Source organism: Nyctereutes procyonoides, unplaced genomic scaffold (genome assembly GCF_905146905.1).
Source record: "Nyctereutes procyonoides isolate TBG_1078 unplaced genomic scaffold, NYPRO_anot_genome, whole genome shotgun sequence".
NCBI classification, from domain to species: Eukaryota; Metazoa; Chordata; class Mammalia; order Carnivora; family Canidae; genus Nyctereutes; species Nyctereutes procyonoides.
Window position 1 is genome coordinate 10,797,867 of NW_026575044.1, and position 19,917 is coordinate 10,817,783.

Consider the following 19,917-nt stretch of genomic DNA (forward strand, 5'->3'; position numbering starts at 1 on the left):
CTTTGTCTGCTTGGGCACCCTGAGATCCAGGGCCCTGTTCTGCTGGAACCGTGCTCCTGGGGGCCACCTCTCCCAAAGGGAATGGGGCACAGCCACCTCTGCCAAGAGCCGGCCCACCTCACTGACTGGCTTCTCCCAAATGCCTCAGAGGGCTGCGATGCTCCTGCCCTTTACCCGTATCAGACTGTGGCTTGTGGTGAGCTTTTCCCCAGGTGCCCCTCCTCTTATAGTGACTCCAGGAATCTAGAGGCTTCACTGCCCTCCTGCGATTCTGCCCAGTTTCCCTGCTAAGCACTTTTCCATCCAGGAAGACTCCAACGTGGAGTTTTAAAGTTCCTGCTTCTCCAGGGCTGGGCTTTCCTGTCCCAGAGGCTTTTGCTTTATCCCGGCTACTCACGGTTCCCCTCCTCCACTTTATTCTTTTTCATTTATTTAGTTTTTTCTGCCTTCCTACCTTGTTAGAAGCAAAAACTTTTCTTTTTGTAGCATTCCAGCTGTTCTCTCTTTAAATCTCAGGTCGAATTTGTAGGTGTTCAGGATGTTTTGAAAGTTATCTAGGTAAGTTTGTGGGACCAGGTGAGTTGAGGACCCCTACTCTTCTGCCATCTTGCCCCTCCCCTATTACTGCTTTATTTTATTTTTCATTCATTTTGAGACAATTTGGTTCACTTTCATTTTTCCAGTGAGTGTCTTCCAAACTGATTTTCAAATCTGTAAGCACAGGGTTCAGTACTTTTTTTTTGTTTTTTAATAAATTAATTTTTTATTGGTGTTCAATTTACCAACATACAGAATAACACCCAGTGCTCATCCCGTCAAGTGTCCCCCTCAGTGCCCGTCACCCACTCACCCCCACCCCACGCCCTCCTCCCCTTCCACCACCCCTAGTTCGTTTCCCAGAGTTAGGAGTCTTTATGTTCTGTCTCCCTTTCTGATATTTCCCACACATTTCTTCTCCCTTCCCTTATATTCCCTTTCACTATTATTTATATTCCCCAAATGAATGAGAACATACACTGTTTGTCCTTCTCCGATTGACTTACTTCACTCAGCATAATACCCTCCAGTTCCATCCACGTTGAAGCAAATGGTGGGTATTTGTCGTTTGTAATGGCTGAGTAATATTCCATTGTATACATAAACCACATCTTTATCCATTATCTTCCGATGGACACCGAGGCTCCTTCCACAGTTTGGCTATTGTGGACATTGCTGCTATAAACATCGGGGTGCAGGTGTCCTGACGTTTCATTGCATCTGAATCTTTGGGGTAAATCCCCAACAGTGCAATTGCTGGGTCATAGGGCAGGTCCATTTTTAACTCTTTGAGGAACCTCCACACAGTTTTCCAGAGTGGCTGTACCAGTTCACATTCCCACCAACAGTGTAAGAGGGTTCCCTTTTCTCTGCATCGTCTCCAACATTTGTTGTTTCCTGCCTTGTTAATTTTCCCCATTCTCACTGGTGTGAGGTGGTATCTCATTGTGGTTTTGATTTGTATTTCCCTGATGGCAAGCGATGCAGAGCATTTTCTCATGTGCTTGTTGGCCATGTCTATGTCTTCCTCTGTGAGATTTTTCTTCATGTCTTTTGCCCATTTCATGATTGGATTGTTTGTTTCTTTGGTGTTGAGTTTAATAAGTTCTTTATAGATCTTGGAAACTAGCCCTTTATCTGATACATCATTTGCAAATATCTTCTCCCATTCTGTAGGTTGTCTTTGAGTTTTGTTGACTGTATCCTTTGCTGTGCAAAAGCTTCTTATCTTGATGAAGTCCCAATAGTTCATTTTTGCTTTTGTTTCTTTTGTTTTCGTGGATGTATCTTGCAAGAAGTTACTGTGGCCAAGTTCAAAAAGGGTGTTGCCTGTGTTCTCCTCTAGGATTTTGATGGAGTCTTGTCTCACATTTAAATCTTTCATCCATTTTGAGTTTATCTTTGTGTATGGTGCAAGAGAGTGGTCTAGTTTCATTCTTCTGCATGTGGATGACCAATTTTCCCAGCACCATTTATTGAAGAGACTGTCTTTCTTCCAGTGGATCGTCTTTCCTCCTTTGTCGAATATTAGTTGACCATAAAGTTCAGGGTCCATTTCTGGGTTCTCTATTCTGTTCCATTGGTCTATGTGTCTGTTTTTGTGCCAGTACCACACTGTCTTGATGACCACAGCTTTGTAGTACAACCTGAAATCTGGCATTGTGATGCCCCCAGCTATGGTTTTCTTTTTTAAAATTCCCCTGGCTATTCGGGGTCTTTTCTGATTCCACACAAATCTTAAAATAATTTGTTCTAAGTCTCTGAAGAAAGTCCATGGTATTTTGATAGGGATTGCATTGAACGTGTAAATTGCCCTGGGTAGCATTGACATTTTCACAATATTAATTCTGCCAGTCCATGAGCATGGAATATTTTTCCATCTCTTTGTGTCTTCCTCAATTTCTTTCAGAAGTGTTCTATAGTTTTTAGGGTATAGATCCTTTACCTCTTTGGTTAGGTTTATTCCTAGGTATCTTATGCTTTTGGGTGCAATTGTAAATGGGATTGACTCCTTAATTTCTCTTTCTTCAGTCTCATTGTTAGTGTATAGGAATGCCATTGATTTCTGGGCATTGATTTTGTATCCTGCCACGCTACCAAATTGCTGTATGAGTTCTAGCAATCTTGGGGTGGAGGCTTTTGGGTTTTCTATGTAGAGTATCATGTCATCGGCGAAGAGGGAGAGTTTGACTTCTTCTTTGCCAATTTGAATGCCTTTAATGTCTTTTTGTTGTCTGATTGCTGAGGCTAGGACTTCCAATACTATGTTGAATAGCAGTGGTGAGAGTGGACATCCCTGTCTTGTTCCTGATCTTAGGGGAAAGGCTCCCAGTGCTTCCCCATTGAGAATGATATTTGCTGTGGGCTTTTCGTAGATGGCTTTCAAGATATCGAGGAAAGTTCCCTCTATCCCTGCACTCTGAAGAGTTTTGATCAGGAATGGATGCTGTATTTTGTCAAATGCTTTCTCTGCATCTAATGAGAGGATCATATGGTTCTTGGTTTTTCTCTTGCTGATATGATGAATCACATTGTTTTATGAGTGTTGAACCAGCCTTGTGTCCCGGGGATAAATCCTACTTGGTCATGGTGAATAATTTTCTTAATGTGTTGTTGGATCCTATTGGCTAGTATCTTGTTGAGAATTTTTGCATCCATGTTCATCAGGGATATTGGTCTGTAATTCTCCTTTTTGGTGGGGTCTTTGTCTGGTTTTGGAATTAAGGTGATGCTGGCCTCATAGAATGAATTTGGAAGTACTCCATCTCTTTCTATCTTTCCAAACGGCTTTAGTAGAATAGGTATGATTTCTTCTTTAAACGTTTGATAGAATTCCCCTGGGAAGCCATCTGGCCCTGGACTCTTGTGTCTTGGGAGGTTTTTGATGACTGCTTCAATTTCCTTGCTGGTTATTGGCCTGTTCAGGTTTTCTATTTCTTCCTGTTCCAGTTTTGGCAGTTTGTGGCTTTCCAGGAATGCGTCCATTTCTTCTAGATTGCCTAATTTATTGGCGTATAGCTGTTCATAATATGTTTTTAAAATCATTTGTATTTCCTTGGTGTTGGTAGTGATCTCTCCTTTCTCATTCATGATTTTATTAATTTGAGTCTTCTCTCTCTTCTTTTTAATAAGATTGGCTAATGGTTTATCTATCTTATTAATCCTTTCAAAGAACCAACTCCTGGTTCTGTTGATCTGTTCCACAGTTCTTCTGGTCTCGATTTTGTTGAGTTCTGCTTAAATTTTAATTAACTCTCTTCTTCTGCTGGGCGTAGGGTCCATCTGCTGTTTTTTCTCTAGCTCCTTTATGTTTAAGGTTAGCTTTTGTAATTTAGTTCTTTCCAGTTTTTGAATGGATGCTTGTATTGCGATGTATTTCCCCCTCAGGACTGCTTTTGCTGCATCCCAAAGATTTTGAACGGTTGTATCTTCATTCTCATTAGTTTCCATGAATCTTTTTAATTCTTCCTTAATTTCCTGGTTGACCCTTTTATCTTTTAGCAGGATGGTCCTTAACCTCCATGTGTTTGAGGTCCTTCCAAACTTCTTGTTGTGATTTAGTTCTAATTTCAAGGCGTTATGGTCTGAGGATATGCAGGGGACGATCCCAATCTTTTGGTATCGGTTCAGCCCCAATTTGTGACCCAGTATGTGGTCTATTCTGGAGAAAGTTTCATGTGCACTTGAGAAGAATGTGTATTCAGTTGAGTTTGGATGTAAAGTTCTGTAGATATCTGTGAAATCTATCTGGTCCAGTGTACCATTTAAAGCTCTCGTTTCTTTGGAGATGTTGTGCTTAGAAGACCTATCGAGGGTAGAAAGAGCCTAGATTGAAGTCACCAAGTGTAAGTGTATTATTATCTAAGTATTTCTTCACTTTGGTTATTAATTGGTTTAAATATTTGGCAGCTCCCACATTCAGGGCATATATATTGAGGATTGTTACGTCCTCTTGTTGGATAGATCCTTTAAGTATGAGATAGTGTCCCTCTTCATCTCTCACTACAGTCTTCGGGGTAAATTTTAGTTTATCTGATATAAGGATGGCTACCCCTGCTTTCTTTTGAGGACCATTTGAATGGTAAATGGTTCTCCAACCTTTTATTTTCAGGTTGTAGGTGTCCTTCTGTCTAAAATGGGTCTCTTGTAGACAGCAAATAGATGGGTCCTGCTCTTTTATCCAGTCTGAAACCCTGCGCCTTTTGATGGGGTCATTAAGCCTGTTCACGTTCAGAGTTACTATTGACAGATATGAGTTTAGTGTCATCATGATATCTATTTAGTCCTTGTTTTTGTGGATTGTTCCACTGAACTTCTTCTTAAAGGGGAGTTTTAAGAGTCCCCCTTAAAATTTCTTGCAGAGCTGGTTTGGAGGTCACATATTCTTTCAGTTCCTGCCTGTCTTGGAAGCTCTTTATCTCTCCTTCCATTTTGAATGAGAGCCTTGCTGGATAAAGTATTCTTGGTTGCAGGTTCTTCTCATTTAGGACCCTGAATATATCCTGCCAGCCCTTTCTGGCCTGCCAGGTCTCTGTGGAGAGGTCTGCTGTTACCCTAATATTCCTCCCCATAAAAGTCAGGGATTTCTTGTCTCTTGCTGCTTTAAGGATCTTCTCTTTATCTTTGGAATTTGCAAGCTTCACTATTAAATGTCGAGGTGTTGAACGGTTTTTATTGATTTTAGGGGGGGATCTCTCTATTTCCTGGATCTGAATGCCTGTTTCCCTTCCCAGATTAGGAAAGTTTTCAGCTAGGATTTGTTCAAATACATATTCTGGCCCTCTGGCCCTTTCGGCGCCCTCGGGAACCCCAATTAAACGTAGGTTTTTCTTCCTTAGGCTGTCATTTATTTCCCTTAATCTGTCTTCATGGTCTTTTAATTGTCTCTTTTTTCCTCAGTTTCCCTCTTTGCCATCAACTTGTCTTTTATGTCACTCACTCGTTCTTCCACCTCGTCGTTAAGGACTTCTAGTTTGGATTGCATCTCATTCAATTGATTTTTAATTTCTGCCTGATTGGATCTAAATTCTGCAGTCATGAAGTCTCGTGAGTCCTTAATGCTTTTTTCTAGAGCCACCAGTAGCTGTATAATAGTGCTTCTGAATTGGCTTTCTGACATTGAATTGTAATCCAGATTTTGTAACTCTGTGGGAGAGAGGACTGTTTCTGATTCTTTCTTTTGAGGTGAGGTTTTCCTTCTAGTCATTTTGCTCAGTGCGGAGTGGCCAAAAACAAGTTGTATTGGGAAAAGGAGAAAGAGAGAGAGAAGGAAAGAAAAGAGAAAAAGAAAAAAAAAGGAAAAAACAGAAGAAAAAGAGAAAGAAAAAGAAAGGTGAAAAAAAGGGTGGGGGAAGCAATCAGAAATCAAAAAGAAAAAAAAAAAACACGGGGGAGTATCTTCTGATTCCCTTGACCTCCCCTGGAACTGGTCCCTCTAGCTGGTCTTCTGGGGGAGGGGCCTGTTGTGCTGATTTTCAGGTATTAGCGCTTGGGGGAGCTGCTCTGCCCCTGCCTGCTGCAGGGCTCAGTAGGGGTTGTTTACCCCGTGAGGCCCCAGGAGGAATAACTCCAGTGGCTGCGGCAGCTCTGGAAACCTGGATTCAGCCCCTGCAGTAACTACAGAGCTCTTCATCTGCAGGGGCCTGGAGGCTCCGGGGCGGGGCCGCTGATCTGGTCAGCTCCAGGCAGGGGTGTCCTTGCTGTCCTGTGCCCTCCTGGCCTCTGCCTGTCCAGGGGGGAGGCCTGATCTTGGGCTGTGTCCCGGCGCCCTGTGCTCCCGGTCTGCGCTGTTGGATTCGTGCTCCCGGCCGCGCAGCCGCCTCTCTGCGGAGCCTCGGCCCAAGCCCCGCCGAGCTGCTCCTGGAGCCGCGCAGCCCCCTCCGCACTGAGCCTCTTCCTCTGCCGGAGCCGCCGCTGCCGAGCTGCTCCCATCTGCTCCCGGGTCAATGTATGCGCACTGCAGCCCTTAGGGAGCTCAGGGCACTCTCCTGCACGCACCACAAGTGTCTGTTAGTGTCCCAGGGAGCCTGAGGGCATCCCCCCCCCCCCCGTCCTGCCCTAACTCCCTGCGGGCGCCTTTCCGCCCAGAAAGATTGGTGCAGCTCCTGCTTCTCCAGACGTAGCTCTCCTGTCCTGGGGACACTCGTCCCGGCCTTAGCCTGGCTCCTCGCGGGGCTCCTCCCCCTTGGAGGCCTTTTGTTTCTTTATTTCTTTTTCCCCGTCTTCCTACCTTGATAAAAGCATGAACTCTTCTCACTGTAGCGTTTCCACTGTTCTCTCTTTATTTTATTTTTTTTTAAATAGAATTTATTTTTTTTAAATTTATTTATTTATGATAGTCACAGAGAGAGAGAGAGAGAGGCAGAGACACAGGCAGAGGGAGAAGCAGGCTCCATGCACCGGGAGCCCGATATGGGATTCGATCCCAGGTCTCCAGGATCGCGCCCTGGGCCAAAGGCAGGCGCCAAACTGCTACGCCACCCAGGGATCCCCACTGTTCTCTCTTTAAATCTCAGGCCGAATTCGTAGATTTTCAGGATGATTTGAAGGTTATCTAGGTAATTTGGTGGGGACAGGTGATTTGGGGACCCTACTCTTCCGCCATCTTGCCCCTCCTCCCCAGGGTTCAGTACTTTATGTAAATTTAATAACCTCCCCAGATACTTGAAAAGAAGGGGATTACCTTTAGATAATAGTCTATATTATTTCACACATTTGCATTTCTCTTGACACTAGTTTTTTGTTAAAAGTTTTCTTCTCTTTTCTGTAGTAAATCTTTTTGCAAAGAATATGCTTATTCTGTTTTACATACTGTTCTTTCTGCTATATTTTTAAACACTTATTATAAAATAAAATACAAATAAAAACAAAAACAAAGAAAAAAGAAGATACTACTAATATTAGAAATCAAAGAGAAGACATCCCTACATATCCCATGTTCACCAAAAGATTAGTAAAGGAATAGTGTGAATAACTTCATACATACAAATTTGATATCCTAGATGAAATGGGCTAGTTCCTTAAAAGATACAAGCTGCCAAAGCTGACACAGTAAACATAAATAATCTAAAAAGGATTCTATCAAATTGGATCAATAATTAATAACCTCCCAGAAAAGCACCAGGCCCAGGTATATTCTACAAAATATGAAAGGAAGAAGTCATAGTAATTTTATACAATCTCTTTCAGAAGTCAGAAGCAGAAAGAATATTTACTAAGTCATTTTATGACCCAGCATTACTCAAATACTAAAACTAGGGAAAAACATTACATGAAAAAAGCCACAGACCAATATGTCTTATAGACATGGATGCAAAAATCCTGAACAAAATATTAATAAATTGTATCCAATAGTGTGTAATAAGAATTACACATGATACCATAGTGGTATTTTTACCCCATGTATGCAAGACTGGTTTGACATTCAAAAATTAGCAAATAAGATGTGTCACATCAATAGACTAAAAAAATCACATGATCATCTCAATACATGCAAATAAAGCACCTGACAGAATCCAACATCTGTTCAAATAAAAAGCTGTCAGGGGATCCCTGGGTGGCGCAGCAGTTTGGCGCCTGTCTTTGGCCCAGGGCGCGATCCTGGAGACCCGGGATTGAATCCCACGTCGGGTTCCCGGTGCATGGAGCCTGCTTCTCCCTCTGCCTGTGTCTCTGCCTCTCTCTTTCTCTCTCTGTGTGACTATCATAAATAAATTAAAAAAAAAAGCTGTCAGTAATTTCTAAACCTGAGAATGTCTAACAGAAAATGAGCTAAACATCATACTTGTGAGAAGCTTGACATTTCCCCACTAAGATCAAGAGCATGGTGAAGATGTACTTCTCACCACTGCCTTTTAACATTGTATTGCATATCCTAGCTAATGTGCTAATACAAAAAGACAAAATAAGAGGTATGCAGATTGTGAAGGAAGATGTGAAACTGTTTAGGGATGACGTGAGCATCTACATAGAGAATCAAATAGGATTGACAAAACAACTGGAACTAATAAGCCATTTAGGAAGGTTGAAGGATACAAGGTTTTAATACACAAAAGCCAGTCACTGTCCTTTATGACAGCAGTAAACAAGTGGAATTTGACATTTAAAACTCAATAATATTAATATTAGTACCCACAGAAATAAAATACAAAAGATCTAGAATACAAAAGACGAATAGCCAACACCATACTGAAGGAAGAGAACGCAGAAAAGACTGACAGTACTTGACTTGAAGATTTACCGTAAGTCTGCAGTAATCATGGCTGTGTGGTAGTGGCAAATGAATATACCAATAAGTCATTTTTAACAAAGGAGCGAAGGCAATATAATGGAGCAAAGATTGTGTTTTCATCAAATGGTGCTGAACACCTAGATATCCAAAACTGAATGAATGAATCTAGACATAGAACTTGTACCCTTTATAAAAATTTATTCAAAATGGGTCACAGACCTAAATGTAAAATGTAAAACTATAACATTCCTAGGAGATAACATAGAAGACCTAGATCGCTTTTGGTAGGACAGTGACTTCCTGCATGCAGCACCAATGGCATAATCATGAAATAAAGAATTGATATGCTAGATTTCATTGAAATTAAATATTTTTGCTCTGCAAAAGACATTGTGAAGAGAATGAAAAGATGAAGCACAGACTGCAAAAAACTGTAGACCTAACCAATAAAAGACTGTTGTGCAGAATATGCAAAGAACTTTTAAAACTCAATAGTTAGAAAACAAATGACCCTGAGGTTGCAGGACCAACACACAATATATAGTTGTGTTTCTGTATGCCAGCAGTGAATAATCCACAGAGGAAATTGTGGGAGCAATTTCAGTTACAATAACAGCTAAAAGAATAGAGTTTCTTGGAATAAATTTAACCAAGAAGGTTAGAGTTGTGTGATGAAAATTATAAAACATTGCTAAAAGATATTAAAGGAGACAAGTAGACATCCATCCTATGCGTATGGTCAGTATCACTTCATATTGTTTAGATGTTGTGTTACCCAAAGTGATGTACAGGTTCATCACAATTCCTAGTAAAATTCCAACAGTCCTTTTGCAGAAATGGAAAATATAATCCTGAAATTCAAATGGAATTGCAAGTGGCCCCAAGTGCCAAACCAAAAGAAAAACAGAATTAGAGGACTCAAACTTTCCAGTTTCAAGACTGACTACAAAGTTACAGTAACAAAAGATTGTGTACTGATACAAGAATAGAAACACAAGCCACTGGAATAGAGCTAAGAGTTGAGAAAGAATCTCTTGCATCTATGGCCAAGTGATTTTGGACATCATACTAAATCTGTTCAGAGAGGAAGGAACAGTCCCTTCAGCATATGTGCCAGGACAACTGTATTTCTGCATGCAAACAAATTTGGATCCCTGGCCCATGCCATATAAAACAATTTACTCAAAATGGATCAACCTGAATAAAAGAGCTATAACTATAAATCTCTTGAAAGAAAACATTGAGGTAAATATTCATGACCATGGCATGGATTCTTAGGTATAACACTGAAAGCATAAGTAAAAAAGGTGGTTTTTTTTCATAAATTGAACTTTATCAAAATAAAAGCTTGTGTGCATTGCATCAAAGGACATTTTTAAGGAAATGGAAAAAATTATTTACAAATCAAGTATCTAATAAGAGTTTGAAACCCAGAATATATAAACAAGTCCTCCAATTGAACAACAAAAGACAAAATGCCCAATCAAAAAATGGGCAAATAACTTGTATAGACATTTCTCTAAAGAGGATATTTTCATAGCTCATAAGCCCACGAAAAGATGTTCAACATCATTAGTCATTAGGGAAATGAAGTTAAAACCTCAAGATACCACTCCCATACCTACTAGGATAGCTAAAATGAAGGTGGGGAAAGAAACAAAACAAGTGTTTGCAAGGATGTGAAATAGTTTGGTGGTTCCTCAAAAAGGGAAACATAGAGTTACCATATGACCCAGCATTTCAACGCGTAGGTATGTACCCTGAAGAATTTTAAGCAAGAACTCAAACAGGTAATTGTGTAAGTGTTCTTTGAAACAGTGTTACAATAGCCAAAAAGTAGAAACAGTTCAAGTGCCCATTAACAGACGGAAAGGCAAAATGTGGTTTTTAAATACCGTGGAATGGGGGATCCCTGGGTGGCTCAGCGGTTTAGCGCCTGCCTTTGGCCCAGGGTGTGATCCTGGAGTCACGGGATCAATTCCTGCGTCGGGCACCCAGCATGGAGCCTGCTTCTCCTTCTGCCTGTGTCTCTGCCTCTCTCTCTATCATAAATAAATAAATATAATATAAATAAATAAATAAATAAATAAATAAATAAATAAATCTTTAAAAAAATAAGTAAATAAATCAATACAGTGGAATGTCACTCAACTATCATAAGGATACATGCACCAACATGGACAAATCTTGAAAACATTGTGCTAAGTGACAGGTGCTAGACAAAAAAGAACAAGTATTGTAGTATTCTATTTGTATAAAACACCTAGAATAGGCAAATTCATTGAGATAAAAAGTAAACGAGGTTACCAGGGGCCAGGTAGAGTGGGTTATGGGAAATTATTCTTGACTGGTTGGAGAATTTCTCTTTGGGATAATGAAAAAGTTTTGGAAATACATAGTGGTCATGGTTGCACAACATTCTGAATGTAATTAATACTTACTGAATTCTACACTTAAAATGGTTAAAATGATAAAACTTTATGGTATATATATATATATATATACTACTTAAAATTAATCATTGAATTGTACACTTTAAATGGGTGAATAGGGGATCCCTGGGTGGCGCAGCGGTTTGGCGCCTGCCTTTGGCCCAGGGCGCGATCCTGGAGACCCGGGATCGAATCCCACATCGGGCTCCCGGTGCATGGAGCCTGCTTCTCCCTCTGCCTGTGTCTCTGCCTCTCTCTCTCTCTGTGACTATCATAAATAAATAAAAATTAAAAAAAAAATAAATGGGTGAATAGTATGGTATATGAATAGTATGTCAGTAAGGCTCTTTAAAAAAACAAACAACTTTTCAATTGTGATCATATGCTACAAGAACTTTTTACCCTGTTATATTAGTTTGTTGGGCTGCTACAAATTACGAGAAACTGGGTAGCCTGAGAAACCAGAATTTATTGTCTCAATTATTGCAACTAGATACCTGAAATCAAAGTGTTGGCAGGCTTGGCTTTTGATGGTTTGCATTCCTTGGCTTATGTATCACCTGGATCTCTGCCTTCTCCCTCTGTGCAAGACTGCAAGTCCAAATTTCTTCTTTTTATAAGGATACAGTTTTATTGGAATAGGGCCTACCCTGAAGATCTCCTTTTAAGTCAATTACCTCTGTAAAGACCCTACTTTTACTTTCTTTTTCCAGCCTTATTGAGATATAATTGGCAAATAATAATTGCATATATTTAAGGTATAAAATGTAATGTTTAAATATCTGTATACATTGTGAAATATGTACCACAACAAGGTAATTAACATACTGTCACTTATCTTTTTTTTTTTTTGGCTGAGAACAATTAAGATCTACCCTATTAGAAATTTCATGTATACAATACAGTACTGTTAACTTTAGTCACCCTGCTTTAACCTTAGATCTCCAGAACTTATTCATCCTATTTGAAACTTTTGTTTTTCACCAACATTTTCTCATTTCCTCCATACCCCTCCCCTTGACAACCACCATTCTACCCTCTGCTCCTAAGAGTTTGACTTTTTTAGATTCCACATATAAGTCAGATCATGCAGTATTTGAGACTATTTGAGGTACTAGTGCTTAACATGCTTTAACATGAATTTTGGAAGGACAAAATTCAGCTCTTAACACATGTAATTATTCACTTGAAAGTGTGATACAAGCAGTTACGCTCTTTACCTAACTGTCACAAACATGATTTTAATGAGTCTAGAAGAATATCCACTTAGTCCAGTTCTCTACTATTGAATATTTATGTTTCACTTTTTCAACACGGCCACTACCATGAGCACTTCTGTGCATTGCATTTTTGGATATTGTTTCTTAAACTAGATATCTAGAAATGAAATTGTCAGATCACTGTAAGGCACTTGATGCAGGCCACAAATTGTTGCAAGTATAAGAGGCATTTCTTGCGTTATTAGATTATTAATTGTATTTTTTCTTTGTGAATTACCGCTTTTCGTCATTTGCCTTTTTAATTTGCAGGCTAACTGTTTCTCTTAAAATTCATATAAACTCTTTGCATAGTAAAAACTATATTTTCCTTCCATTTTTCCACAACTATTTATTCACTTATCATTTGCCCTTTAATTTTGGTCTTGTTTCCTTTTCAGATTACAGGAGACTTGTTCTTATTTTCCTTACTGTTTCTTTTATTGCTTCAAAACTTGGCTTGTCCTTTTTTTAGTTTGTTAAGTATGTAATTCTGCCTTCTCCTGGATGTTTCTATTGGGTTTAAAAATATTTAACTCTAGTCAATTATACTTCTGTATATTTGTAAATATATTTAAATCTAACTTACTTGGGATTTGTTTTGCTGGATGGGATGTTATGAGAATAATTTTATTCTTTTGTTACTAATTGGTGGTTCCAATTCTGTTAATCACTGCCTTCCTCGGTGACTGAAGATGTCTCATATATTGAATTATTTTGGGATAGAGCTTTACTATACTGAGACTTTATTAGAGATTTTTATAGTATGTTTTAATATCTGAAAAGAACATTCTTCTCTCTCCCTCTTTATTCCTTTTCCCCCCAGGGTTTTGTTTGGCATTTTTTACAAGTGTATTTTTCTTGTATACAAGGAACACTCGTGCACTATCTCCCATATTTATTTTTTATTATATTTACAAGGTGTATAATATGAGAAATATTGAATACATTTACATTTAGTCTTTCCTTTCAAGTAGTGGATATTTTCCTATATTGTTTCAAGTCTTCTTTTATGTCTTTTATAGACTTGTCCTTTCTTCATATAATTCAAATTACTCACTATTGTTATTCCCCCCTGCATGTATTAGTTTCTAATAATTTTTCTTAGATTGTTTTTGCTATAAACAATGAAATTTTTTTACTGTTTTATTACTGCTCATTCCACTACCCAGAAGTATTGTTGATTTGTGTTTATCTTACATGCAGTTGCTTTATTCAGCTTTATCAGTTACAACACTTTTTAGTGGATTTATTTACATTTTGTGGGCAATTTTATGGAAATTATAATAGTTTTATCACTTTTCTTTCTGATACTCATTTCTTGTAAGTATTGCACGTTACTTGTTCAGACAATATCTAAAAACTAAGTAAGAAGTAATGGTAGACACCATTTTGGTTATTCCTAAATCTCTTGTATATATATTTCTGGTGCTTCACCAGTAGGTATTATTTTGTCTGATAGCTGGAAAATGGGTAAAGGAGAATCACTTTACTGTTTTTTTGTTTTGTTTTGTTTTGTTTTATTGTGGGATGTGAGGTAGTATTCGGAATGGGTATGGGACTTTATCAAATAGTTTTGGGCATAGGTACTTACTGAGATTGTCATCCGGATTTATTTTAATTTAATCTATTAAAGTAATGCAATTTTTGTATGTTTAATTAATAAGTTTACCAGTATTGTTACCTTCAATACCTGCAATAAGACCTATTCTTTCGTGGTAGTAGATTGTTCTTTCTTATATAAGGTTTGATTTTATCAGCATTTTATTTGACTTTTTTTTACAACCTTATCAACAAGTGACTTGAGGCTATGACTTGTTTTGATGGTATCTTTATTAGGTTTTGATGTCAGGGTAATTTTTGCTTGAAACTTAAGTGCATGCTGCTACCATTCCAACAGCCAAGCTATACTAAGCAGAACAGCAAACTAAGATTGTTTTTTAGTTGATTACAAAAATGAAAGAGTAGTATAGGTAAGTGGTCAGTGCCACAGATGCGGATTTAGGCCTCTTTTTTGTAGAGATGTGTAGGGCCAGAATCTGACTTGCTGTGGCTCCTCCCAGTCCCAGCAGAGCTTTGTGTGCCAGGCTGCCACAGAAACTGCTGGACAGTCTGAGTCTTGCATACTGCAATGAACTCCCCAGAAACATATCTCCAGAACAATTGATGTCTTTTTTTTAATTATGTGAAGAAGCGAGGATAGTTTTCTCTCAACTTTAAACCAACTATTAACAGTTTTTCAGCCCTTAATACTGTTTTCAAAAAAAGGACCACATCCTCCAGAGCATGATTCCTTGTTGTCACTAAACATAAACCCATAGGTGTTTTGGGTTTCAAAGTTTTTTTTTTGATCACCTGGGAAAATAGCATATAGCAAAGTAATAGAAAAATTACAAAGCTCGGGAGGTTCAGTGTAATCTCTGTATGTTTCTGTTCACCGTTTAGCCATTGTCTGGAAGGAGCTTTGGACTTTGTATATTTCTTGCACCTTATTACTGAGAATATATTTCATCATAATTTCTAAAAAGTTGGCTTTCAACTAAATTTCTTGTCCCTAATGCCCTACATAAATGCCAAGAAACCTATCATTTATTCTAGTGGATGTGAAGATGTTTGATTAAACCTTTGTCTGTTTTCCTGGACCACTGGAAAAGCACTCTCTTTCCTGCTGTACATTCTAGCTCTGTCATTTCCTACCCCAGTGTAATCTTCTAAAGACACAAACATCTTTATAATCCTTTATTAGTTCCACATCGGAAATACGATGCAAAGGGAGAAGAAATGTGTGGGAGATATCAGAAAGGGAGACAGAACATAAAGACTTCTAACTCTGGGAAATGAACTAGGGGTGGTGGAAGGGGAGGAGGGCAGGGGGTGGGGGTGAATGGGTGACGGGCACGGAGGGGGACACTTGACGGGATGAGCACTGGGTGTTATTCTGTATGTTGGTAAATTGAACACCAATAAAAATTAATTTATTAAAAAAAAGGAAATACGATGCAGTTAGATTTTTCTGGTACTCCATATACCAGTGATAATTATGTATGAACTAAAAATTAAAATATAAACATATAATTATATAGCTCTGAGCAGAAATTACAGATAAATATATAATCTTGGTGTGAAGAAGGCTGTAAAATACAACATGATAAAGGAATAGCTACTGAGAAAGAGAGTCCTAGCATATGGCAGACAAAAGATTAATAGCCTTAGTAAAGAAAATATTTTTAGGTGATAATATATAAAAATAATGTTCAGCTATACGAACCGTTCTTTATATTGTAGAAAGAAGTTATTACTTGATATTTTATTATTCTTACAGATGAACCAATTTTTTGTCATTTTTTCTATAGCAGAAACAAATTAGTTACTCCCCAGGACTGTGCAGCATAGAACACCAGCAGGAGATATCCAAACTAAAGACGGATTTGGAAAAGAAAAGTATCTTTTATGAAGAGGAATTGTCTAAAAGAGAAGGAATACATGCAAATGAAATTAAAAATCTGAAGAAAGAACTTCATGATTCAGAAGGCCAGCAACTTGCTCTCAACAAGGAAATCATGATTTTGAAAGACAAATTAGAGAAAAACAGAAGAGAGAGGTAAGAATCAAGTCATTTACTTGTCTCACAAATATTCCTTGAGTGCCTGTTGTATGCTAGAGATTGGAGATTTATGGGCAGTCTCCATCTCCCAGCCCTAGATTGGTAAATAGTAGATTATAATGCAGCCTGATGGGAAAGCAAACAGAATAGTAGGAGCACAAGGAAGATGCAGGAGCACCCGTGCACGAGACACAGAAGGAAACTTTGGTGTGTCTGGGTGTTTTGGACAAAATTATATCTAAGTCAAGACCAAAGAAATAAGAAAATACCTAACTGTGGAAGAGTGTCCAGACAGAAGTAGCAGGATTGGGTTGAGATGGAGAGGAAGAGAGGAGCAAGGCTCATTCAGAAGACAAAGGCTCTTCCCTACCGGGGAGTTGTAGAAAGATGAGAGGGTGAGAAGTAGGTCTGCAGAAGGAAGTAGAGGCAAGATCCTGAAGGAGGGCAGAGAGTTTGGACTTCATCCTTTTGCCATTGAAGGCAGGTGACAGGGTGATACACATGGTTGTGAAAGATCATCCTTGCTTCTTTGGGGGCGGGGCTGAGGGGAGCAGCTGGCAGGTAGGAACCTGGCCGAGAGAGAAGAGCAGGACTGCAGGTGCTGGCCCTGCAGGTGGAGGGAAGCGTGTGGGCTCAGAAGATCCCAGAGAGCCAGAACCTTGGGTGCCATAATGGCCAGATGTGAGAAATTGCTGGTGATGCTCCTGTTTCTGGATTTTAGGCAGCTGAATATATGCTGTTGTCAATCTCAACTTCTATGGAAAGCCAAAATTTATTTAGTTTGGTACATTCATTCAACAAAATTTTTTTAGAACCTGTGGTAGGTAAAGCACTGTTATAGGCCCTGTGAACATAGCAGTGAACAGACAAAAAAATTTCCATCTTTATGGACCTTTCCTTCAGTTAGATGAAAGACTACAAACAAGTAAAATATAGAATACACTAGGTAATGATAAGTGTCAAGAATGAAAAATATGGCACAGGACCAGCCCGTGAAGCACTGAGGGGGAGATTAATTGTATGTATAGGCCAGTCTGGGGAAGTTATGCTGAGAAGGTAATTGAAGTAAGGGCTGAAGAAAGTAGGGATGCCCCTGTACAGATGTAGGAGAAGTACACTCTACACAGAAAACAGTCTGGTAAAAGAAATAAGGAGAAGACAAAACTATAGAGATAATAAAAAGATCAATGGTTCCCAGGGCTTGGGGGAGAGCAGAGGATGTCCAGGAAGATATCCAGGTCAGCGCAGCTACTCTGCGTGATGCTATGATGATGGGGTGCATGCTATCGTACACATGTCCAAACCCTGATAGAAGCTGTGAAGTTTGAGTGGTGGTGGTGATGTGTCCACTGTAAGTTTACTGACAAAACACATGTTCCACTCTGGTGGGGGTGTTGTGGGGAGGCTCTACCTGTGTTTTCTGGGAAATCTCTGATGTGAACCTAAAACTTTTCTTTAAAAGTCTATTAAAAATAATGAGGCCAATATGGCCAAGGTAGACTCAAGGGGAAAGACTAGGAGAGGGTACAGGATCAGATCATGCAAGGCTTTATGACAGCCAACTTCTGGTTATTTGCCCTGAGTAAAACCATTGCAGGGACATACTACAGGATTTTGAGGGGAAAACTGACAAATACTGGGTTGTGTTTTAACACGGTTACTCTGGCTACTGGGTTAAGAACAGTCTGACTTAGATAAAAGCATGGAAATGATTTAGAAGGCTGTCCACGATACCCAGGCCAAAGAGGACAGTGGGTTGGCCTAGGGTGGAGGCCGAAGCAGGGCTAAGAAATGTTGGAATTCTGATACTCCTTAAAAGTAAAGACTGATTTTTGCTGATGAACTAGATGTGGAGTGAGAAAGGAAGAGGAAGAATCAAGGATGATAGTGAGGTTTGGGACCTTCACAGGAGAATGTAGTTACCATTTAGAGAGGAACAGTGCAAGAGAAGTACGTTTGAGATAGCACTATTATCAGGAGCTCGTTTTTTAAAAGTTATGTTTAAGATGCTTATAGACACTCACATGGATTTGTCATGTAGGCCATTGGATAGATCAACCTGGATTTTAGGGTGAGAGAGAAAATCCTGGGAGTATTTATACTCACACAGTATTTAAAACATTGAGACTATATGAAGTCACTTAGTGATTGCTATCGATAGGAAAGAGGTCCAGCACTGAGCCCTGGCATGCTCCAGTCTTTCGGAGTTTGGAAATGAGGAAGAAACAGCCAAATGGACAGCACAGAATGATAGGAAGAAGACCAGGCAAATTTGGTGTCCTGGAAACCATGTCATGAAAGCATATCAAATCAGTCTATGTGTTAAATGAGATGAGTTCTGAATTAAGATGAGGCCCAAACAATGATCATTGAATTTAACAAGATGAGACTCATTGGTAACTTTGATAGGAACAATTTCAGTGGAACAAGTGGGCAAAACCCCCACAGTGGGATCCAAGATTTGAAGCGGTGCATTTGGAAAATAGAGTAGTAGTTGGAGTCTCTGAAAAGCAAGTAGTGCAGTGCAGCAGTAGCTGGAGGAGAAATTTATCCCAAAAGAAATTATTTTGCCTTTTGTTGCTGTTTTTAGTTGGAAGAAATAACATCAAGCTTATTTATAATCTGATAAAAATTATCCAACAGATGATTCAGGAGAGAGAGGGAGAAAAGTATTGGAACTGTACTCAAGCAGATGCTTAGCTGTGCTTCTCACCTGTGGAAAGAGAAGAGGGTAGAGTGCATGAGAACAGTAAACAGGGTAGTAGGAACTTGGTTATGTGTCATGCTCTCATGAGTTGGGCTTGTTGAATTTGAGGTTCTTGGCAAGATATCTTTGTGGAGATACCAAGCCAGCAGTTTAGATAAGCCCAGGAGAGGTTCAACTAAATTCAGAGTTCACCAGCATCACAGGTCATTAGATTCAGGTGGTGCAGTAAATGAGCCAGCTCAGGGGAAATGTATGGAGAGAGAAGTTGAGCATGGGCATTTACAGGAAGCACAGAAAGAGTGTGGAGACCAAAAAGGCAGAGCTGAAGTCTGGAAATAGAGTGTGGTGTTACCTAAGCCAAGAGAAAGTAGCATTTCAAGAGGGAGGAAATGGATGACGCTGTCCAAGGTGTCCAATGGACTGGATGTGATAACAGAACAGCAGCTGGTTGTGAGAGAACAAGTTTTTGTGGTTGTAGCTTGGCAGAAGCCAGATTCCTGTGAGGAACAGTTAGGTAATGAGAAAGTGGATACAGCACACCTGTTCAAGGTTTCCAGATGGTTTCCAGTGAACAGGAAGTCAGGGAATTGGAAAATGAAGCATGACAGAGTTCAGGGAAGAGTGTGTTTGTTTTGTTTTCGTATGGAAGAGACTTCAGCTTTGTGTAATGCTAGTAGGAAAAAATTGTTTTACATAGAAATTTCACTCAGTTTATTTGTGTAGATGTTTTTCTAAAAGGCTTCTTTGTCATTTTTTCAAGTTTTTATCGTTATTTGGAGTTTCTTCTGAATCAAGGAAGATTTTTTAAAATTTTATTTAAGTTCAAGTTAGTTAACATATAGTGTAGTATTAGTTTAAGAGGTAGAGCTCAGTGATTCATCAGTCTTATATAATACCCAGTGCTCATCACAACAGGTGCCCTCCTTCATGCCCATCATCCAGTGACCCCCCCCCAGCTACCCTGTTTGTTTCCTAGAGTTAAGAGTCTCTTATCGTTTGTCCCCCTCTCTGATTTTGTTTTATTTTATTTTTCCTTCCCTTCTCGTATGTTCATCTGTTTTATTTCTTTAATTCCACATATGAATGAAATCATATAATATTGTCTTTCTCTGACTGACTTATTTGGCTTAGTATAATACAGTCCAGTTCCA

The 19,917-nt window shown here is 39.2% G+C and overlaps 1 protein-coding gene across 10 annotated transcripts in view; it reads left to right on the forward strand.

Moving 5' to 3' along the window:
• The window catches only part of CDC42BPA (CDC42 binding protein kinase alpha), a 327,675-nt gene that overhangs the window by 212,226 nt on the left and 95,532 nt on the right, over positions 1-19,917 (forward strand). For 9 of the 10 annotated variants that reach the window (XM_055323638.1, XM_055323632.1, XM_055323630.1 and 6 more), the window contains one exon: positions 15,809-16,056. In XM_055323638.1, coding sequence (XP_055179613.1) covers positions 15,809-16,056 — 248 coding nt within the window. The remainder of the gene's footprint in view (positions 1-15,808; positions 16,057-19,917) is intronic. The other variant, XM_055323631.1, reaches the window with a different exon arrangement.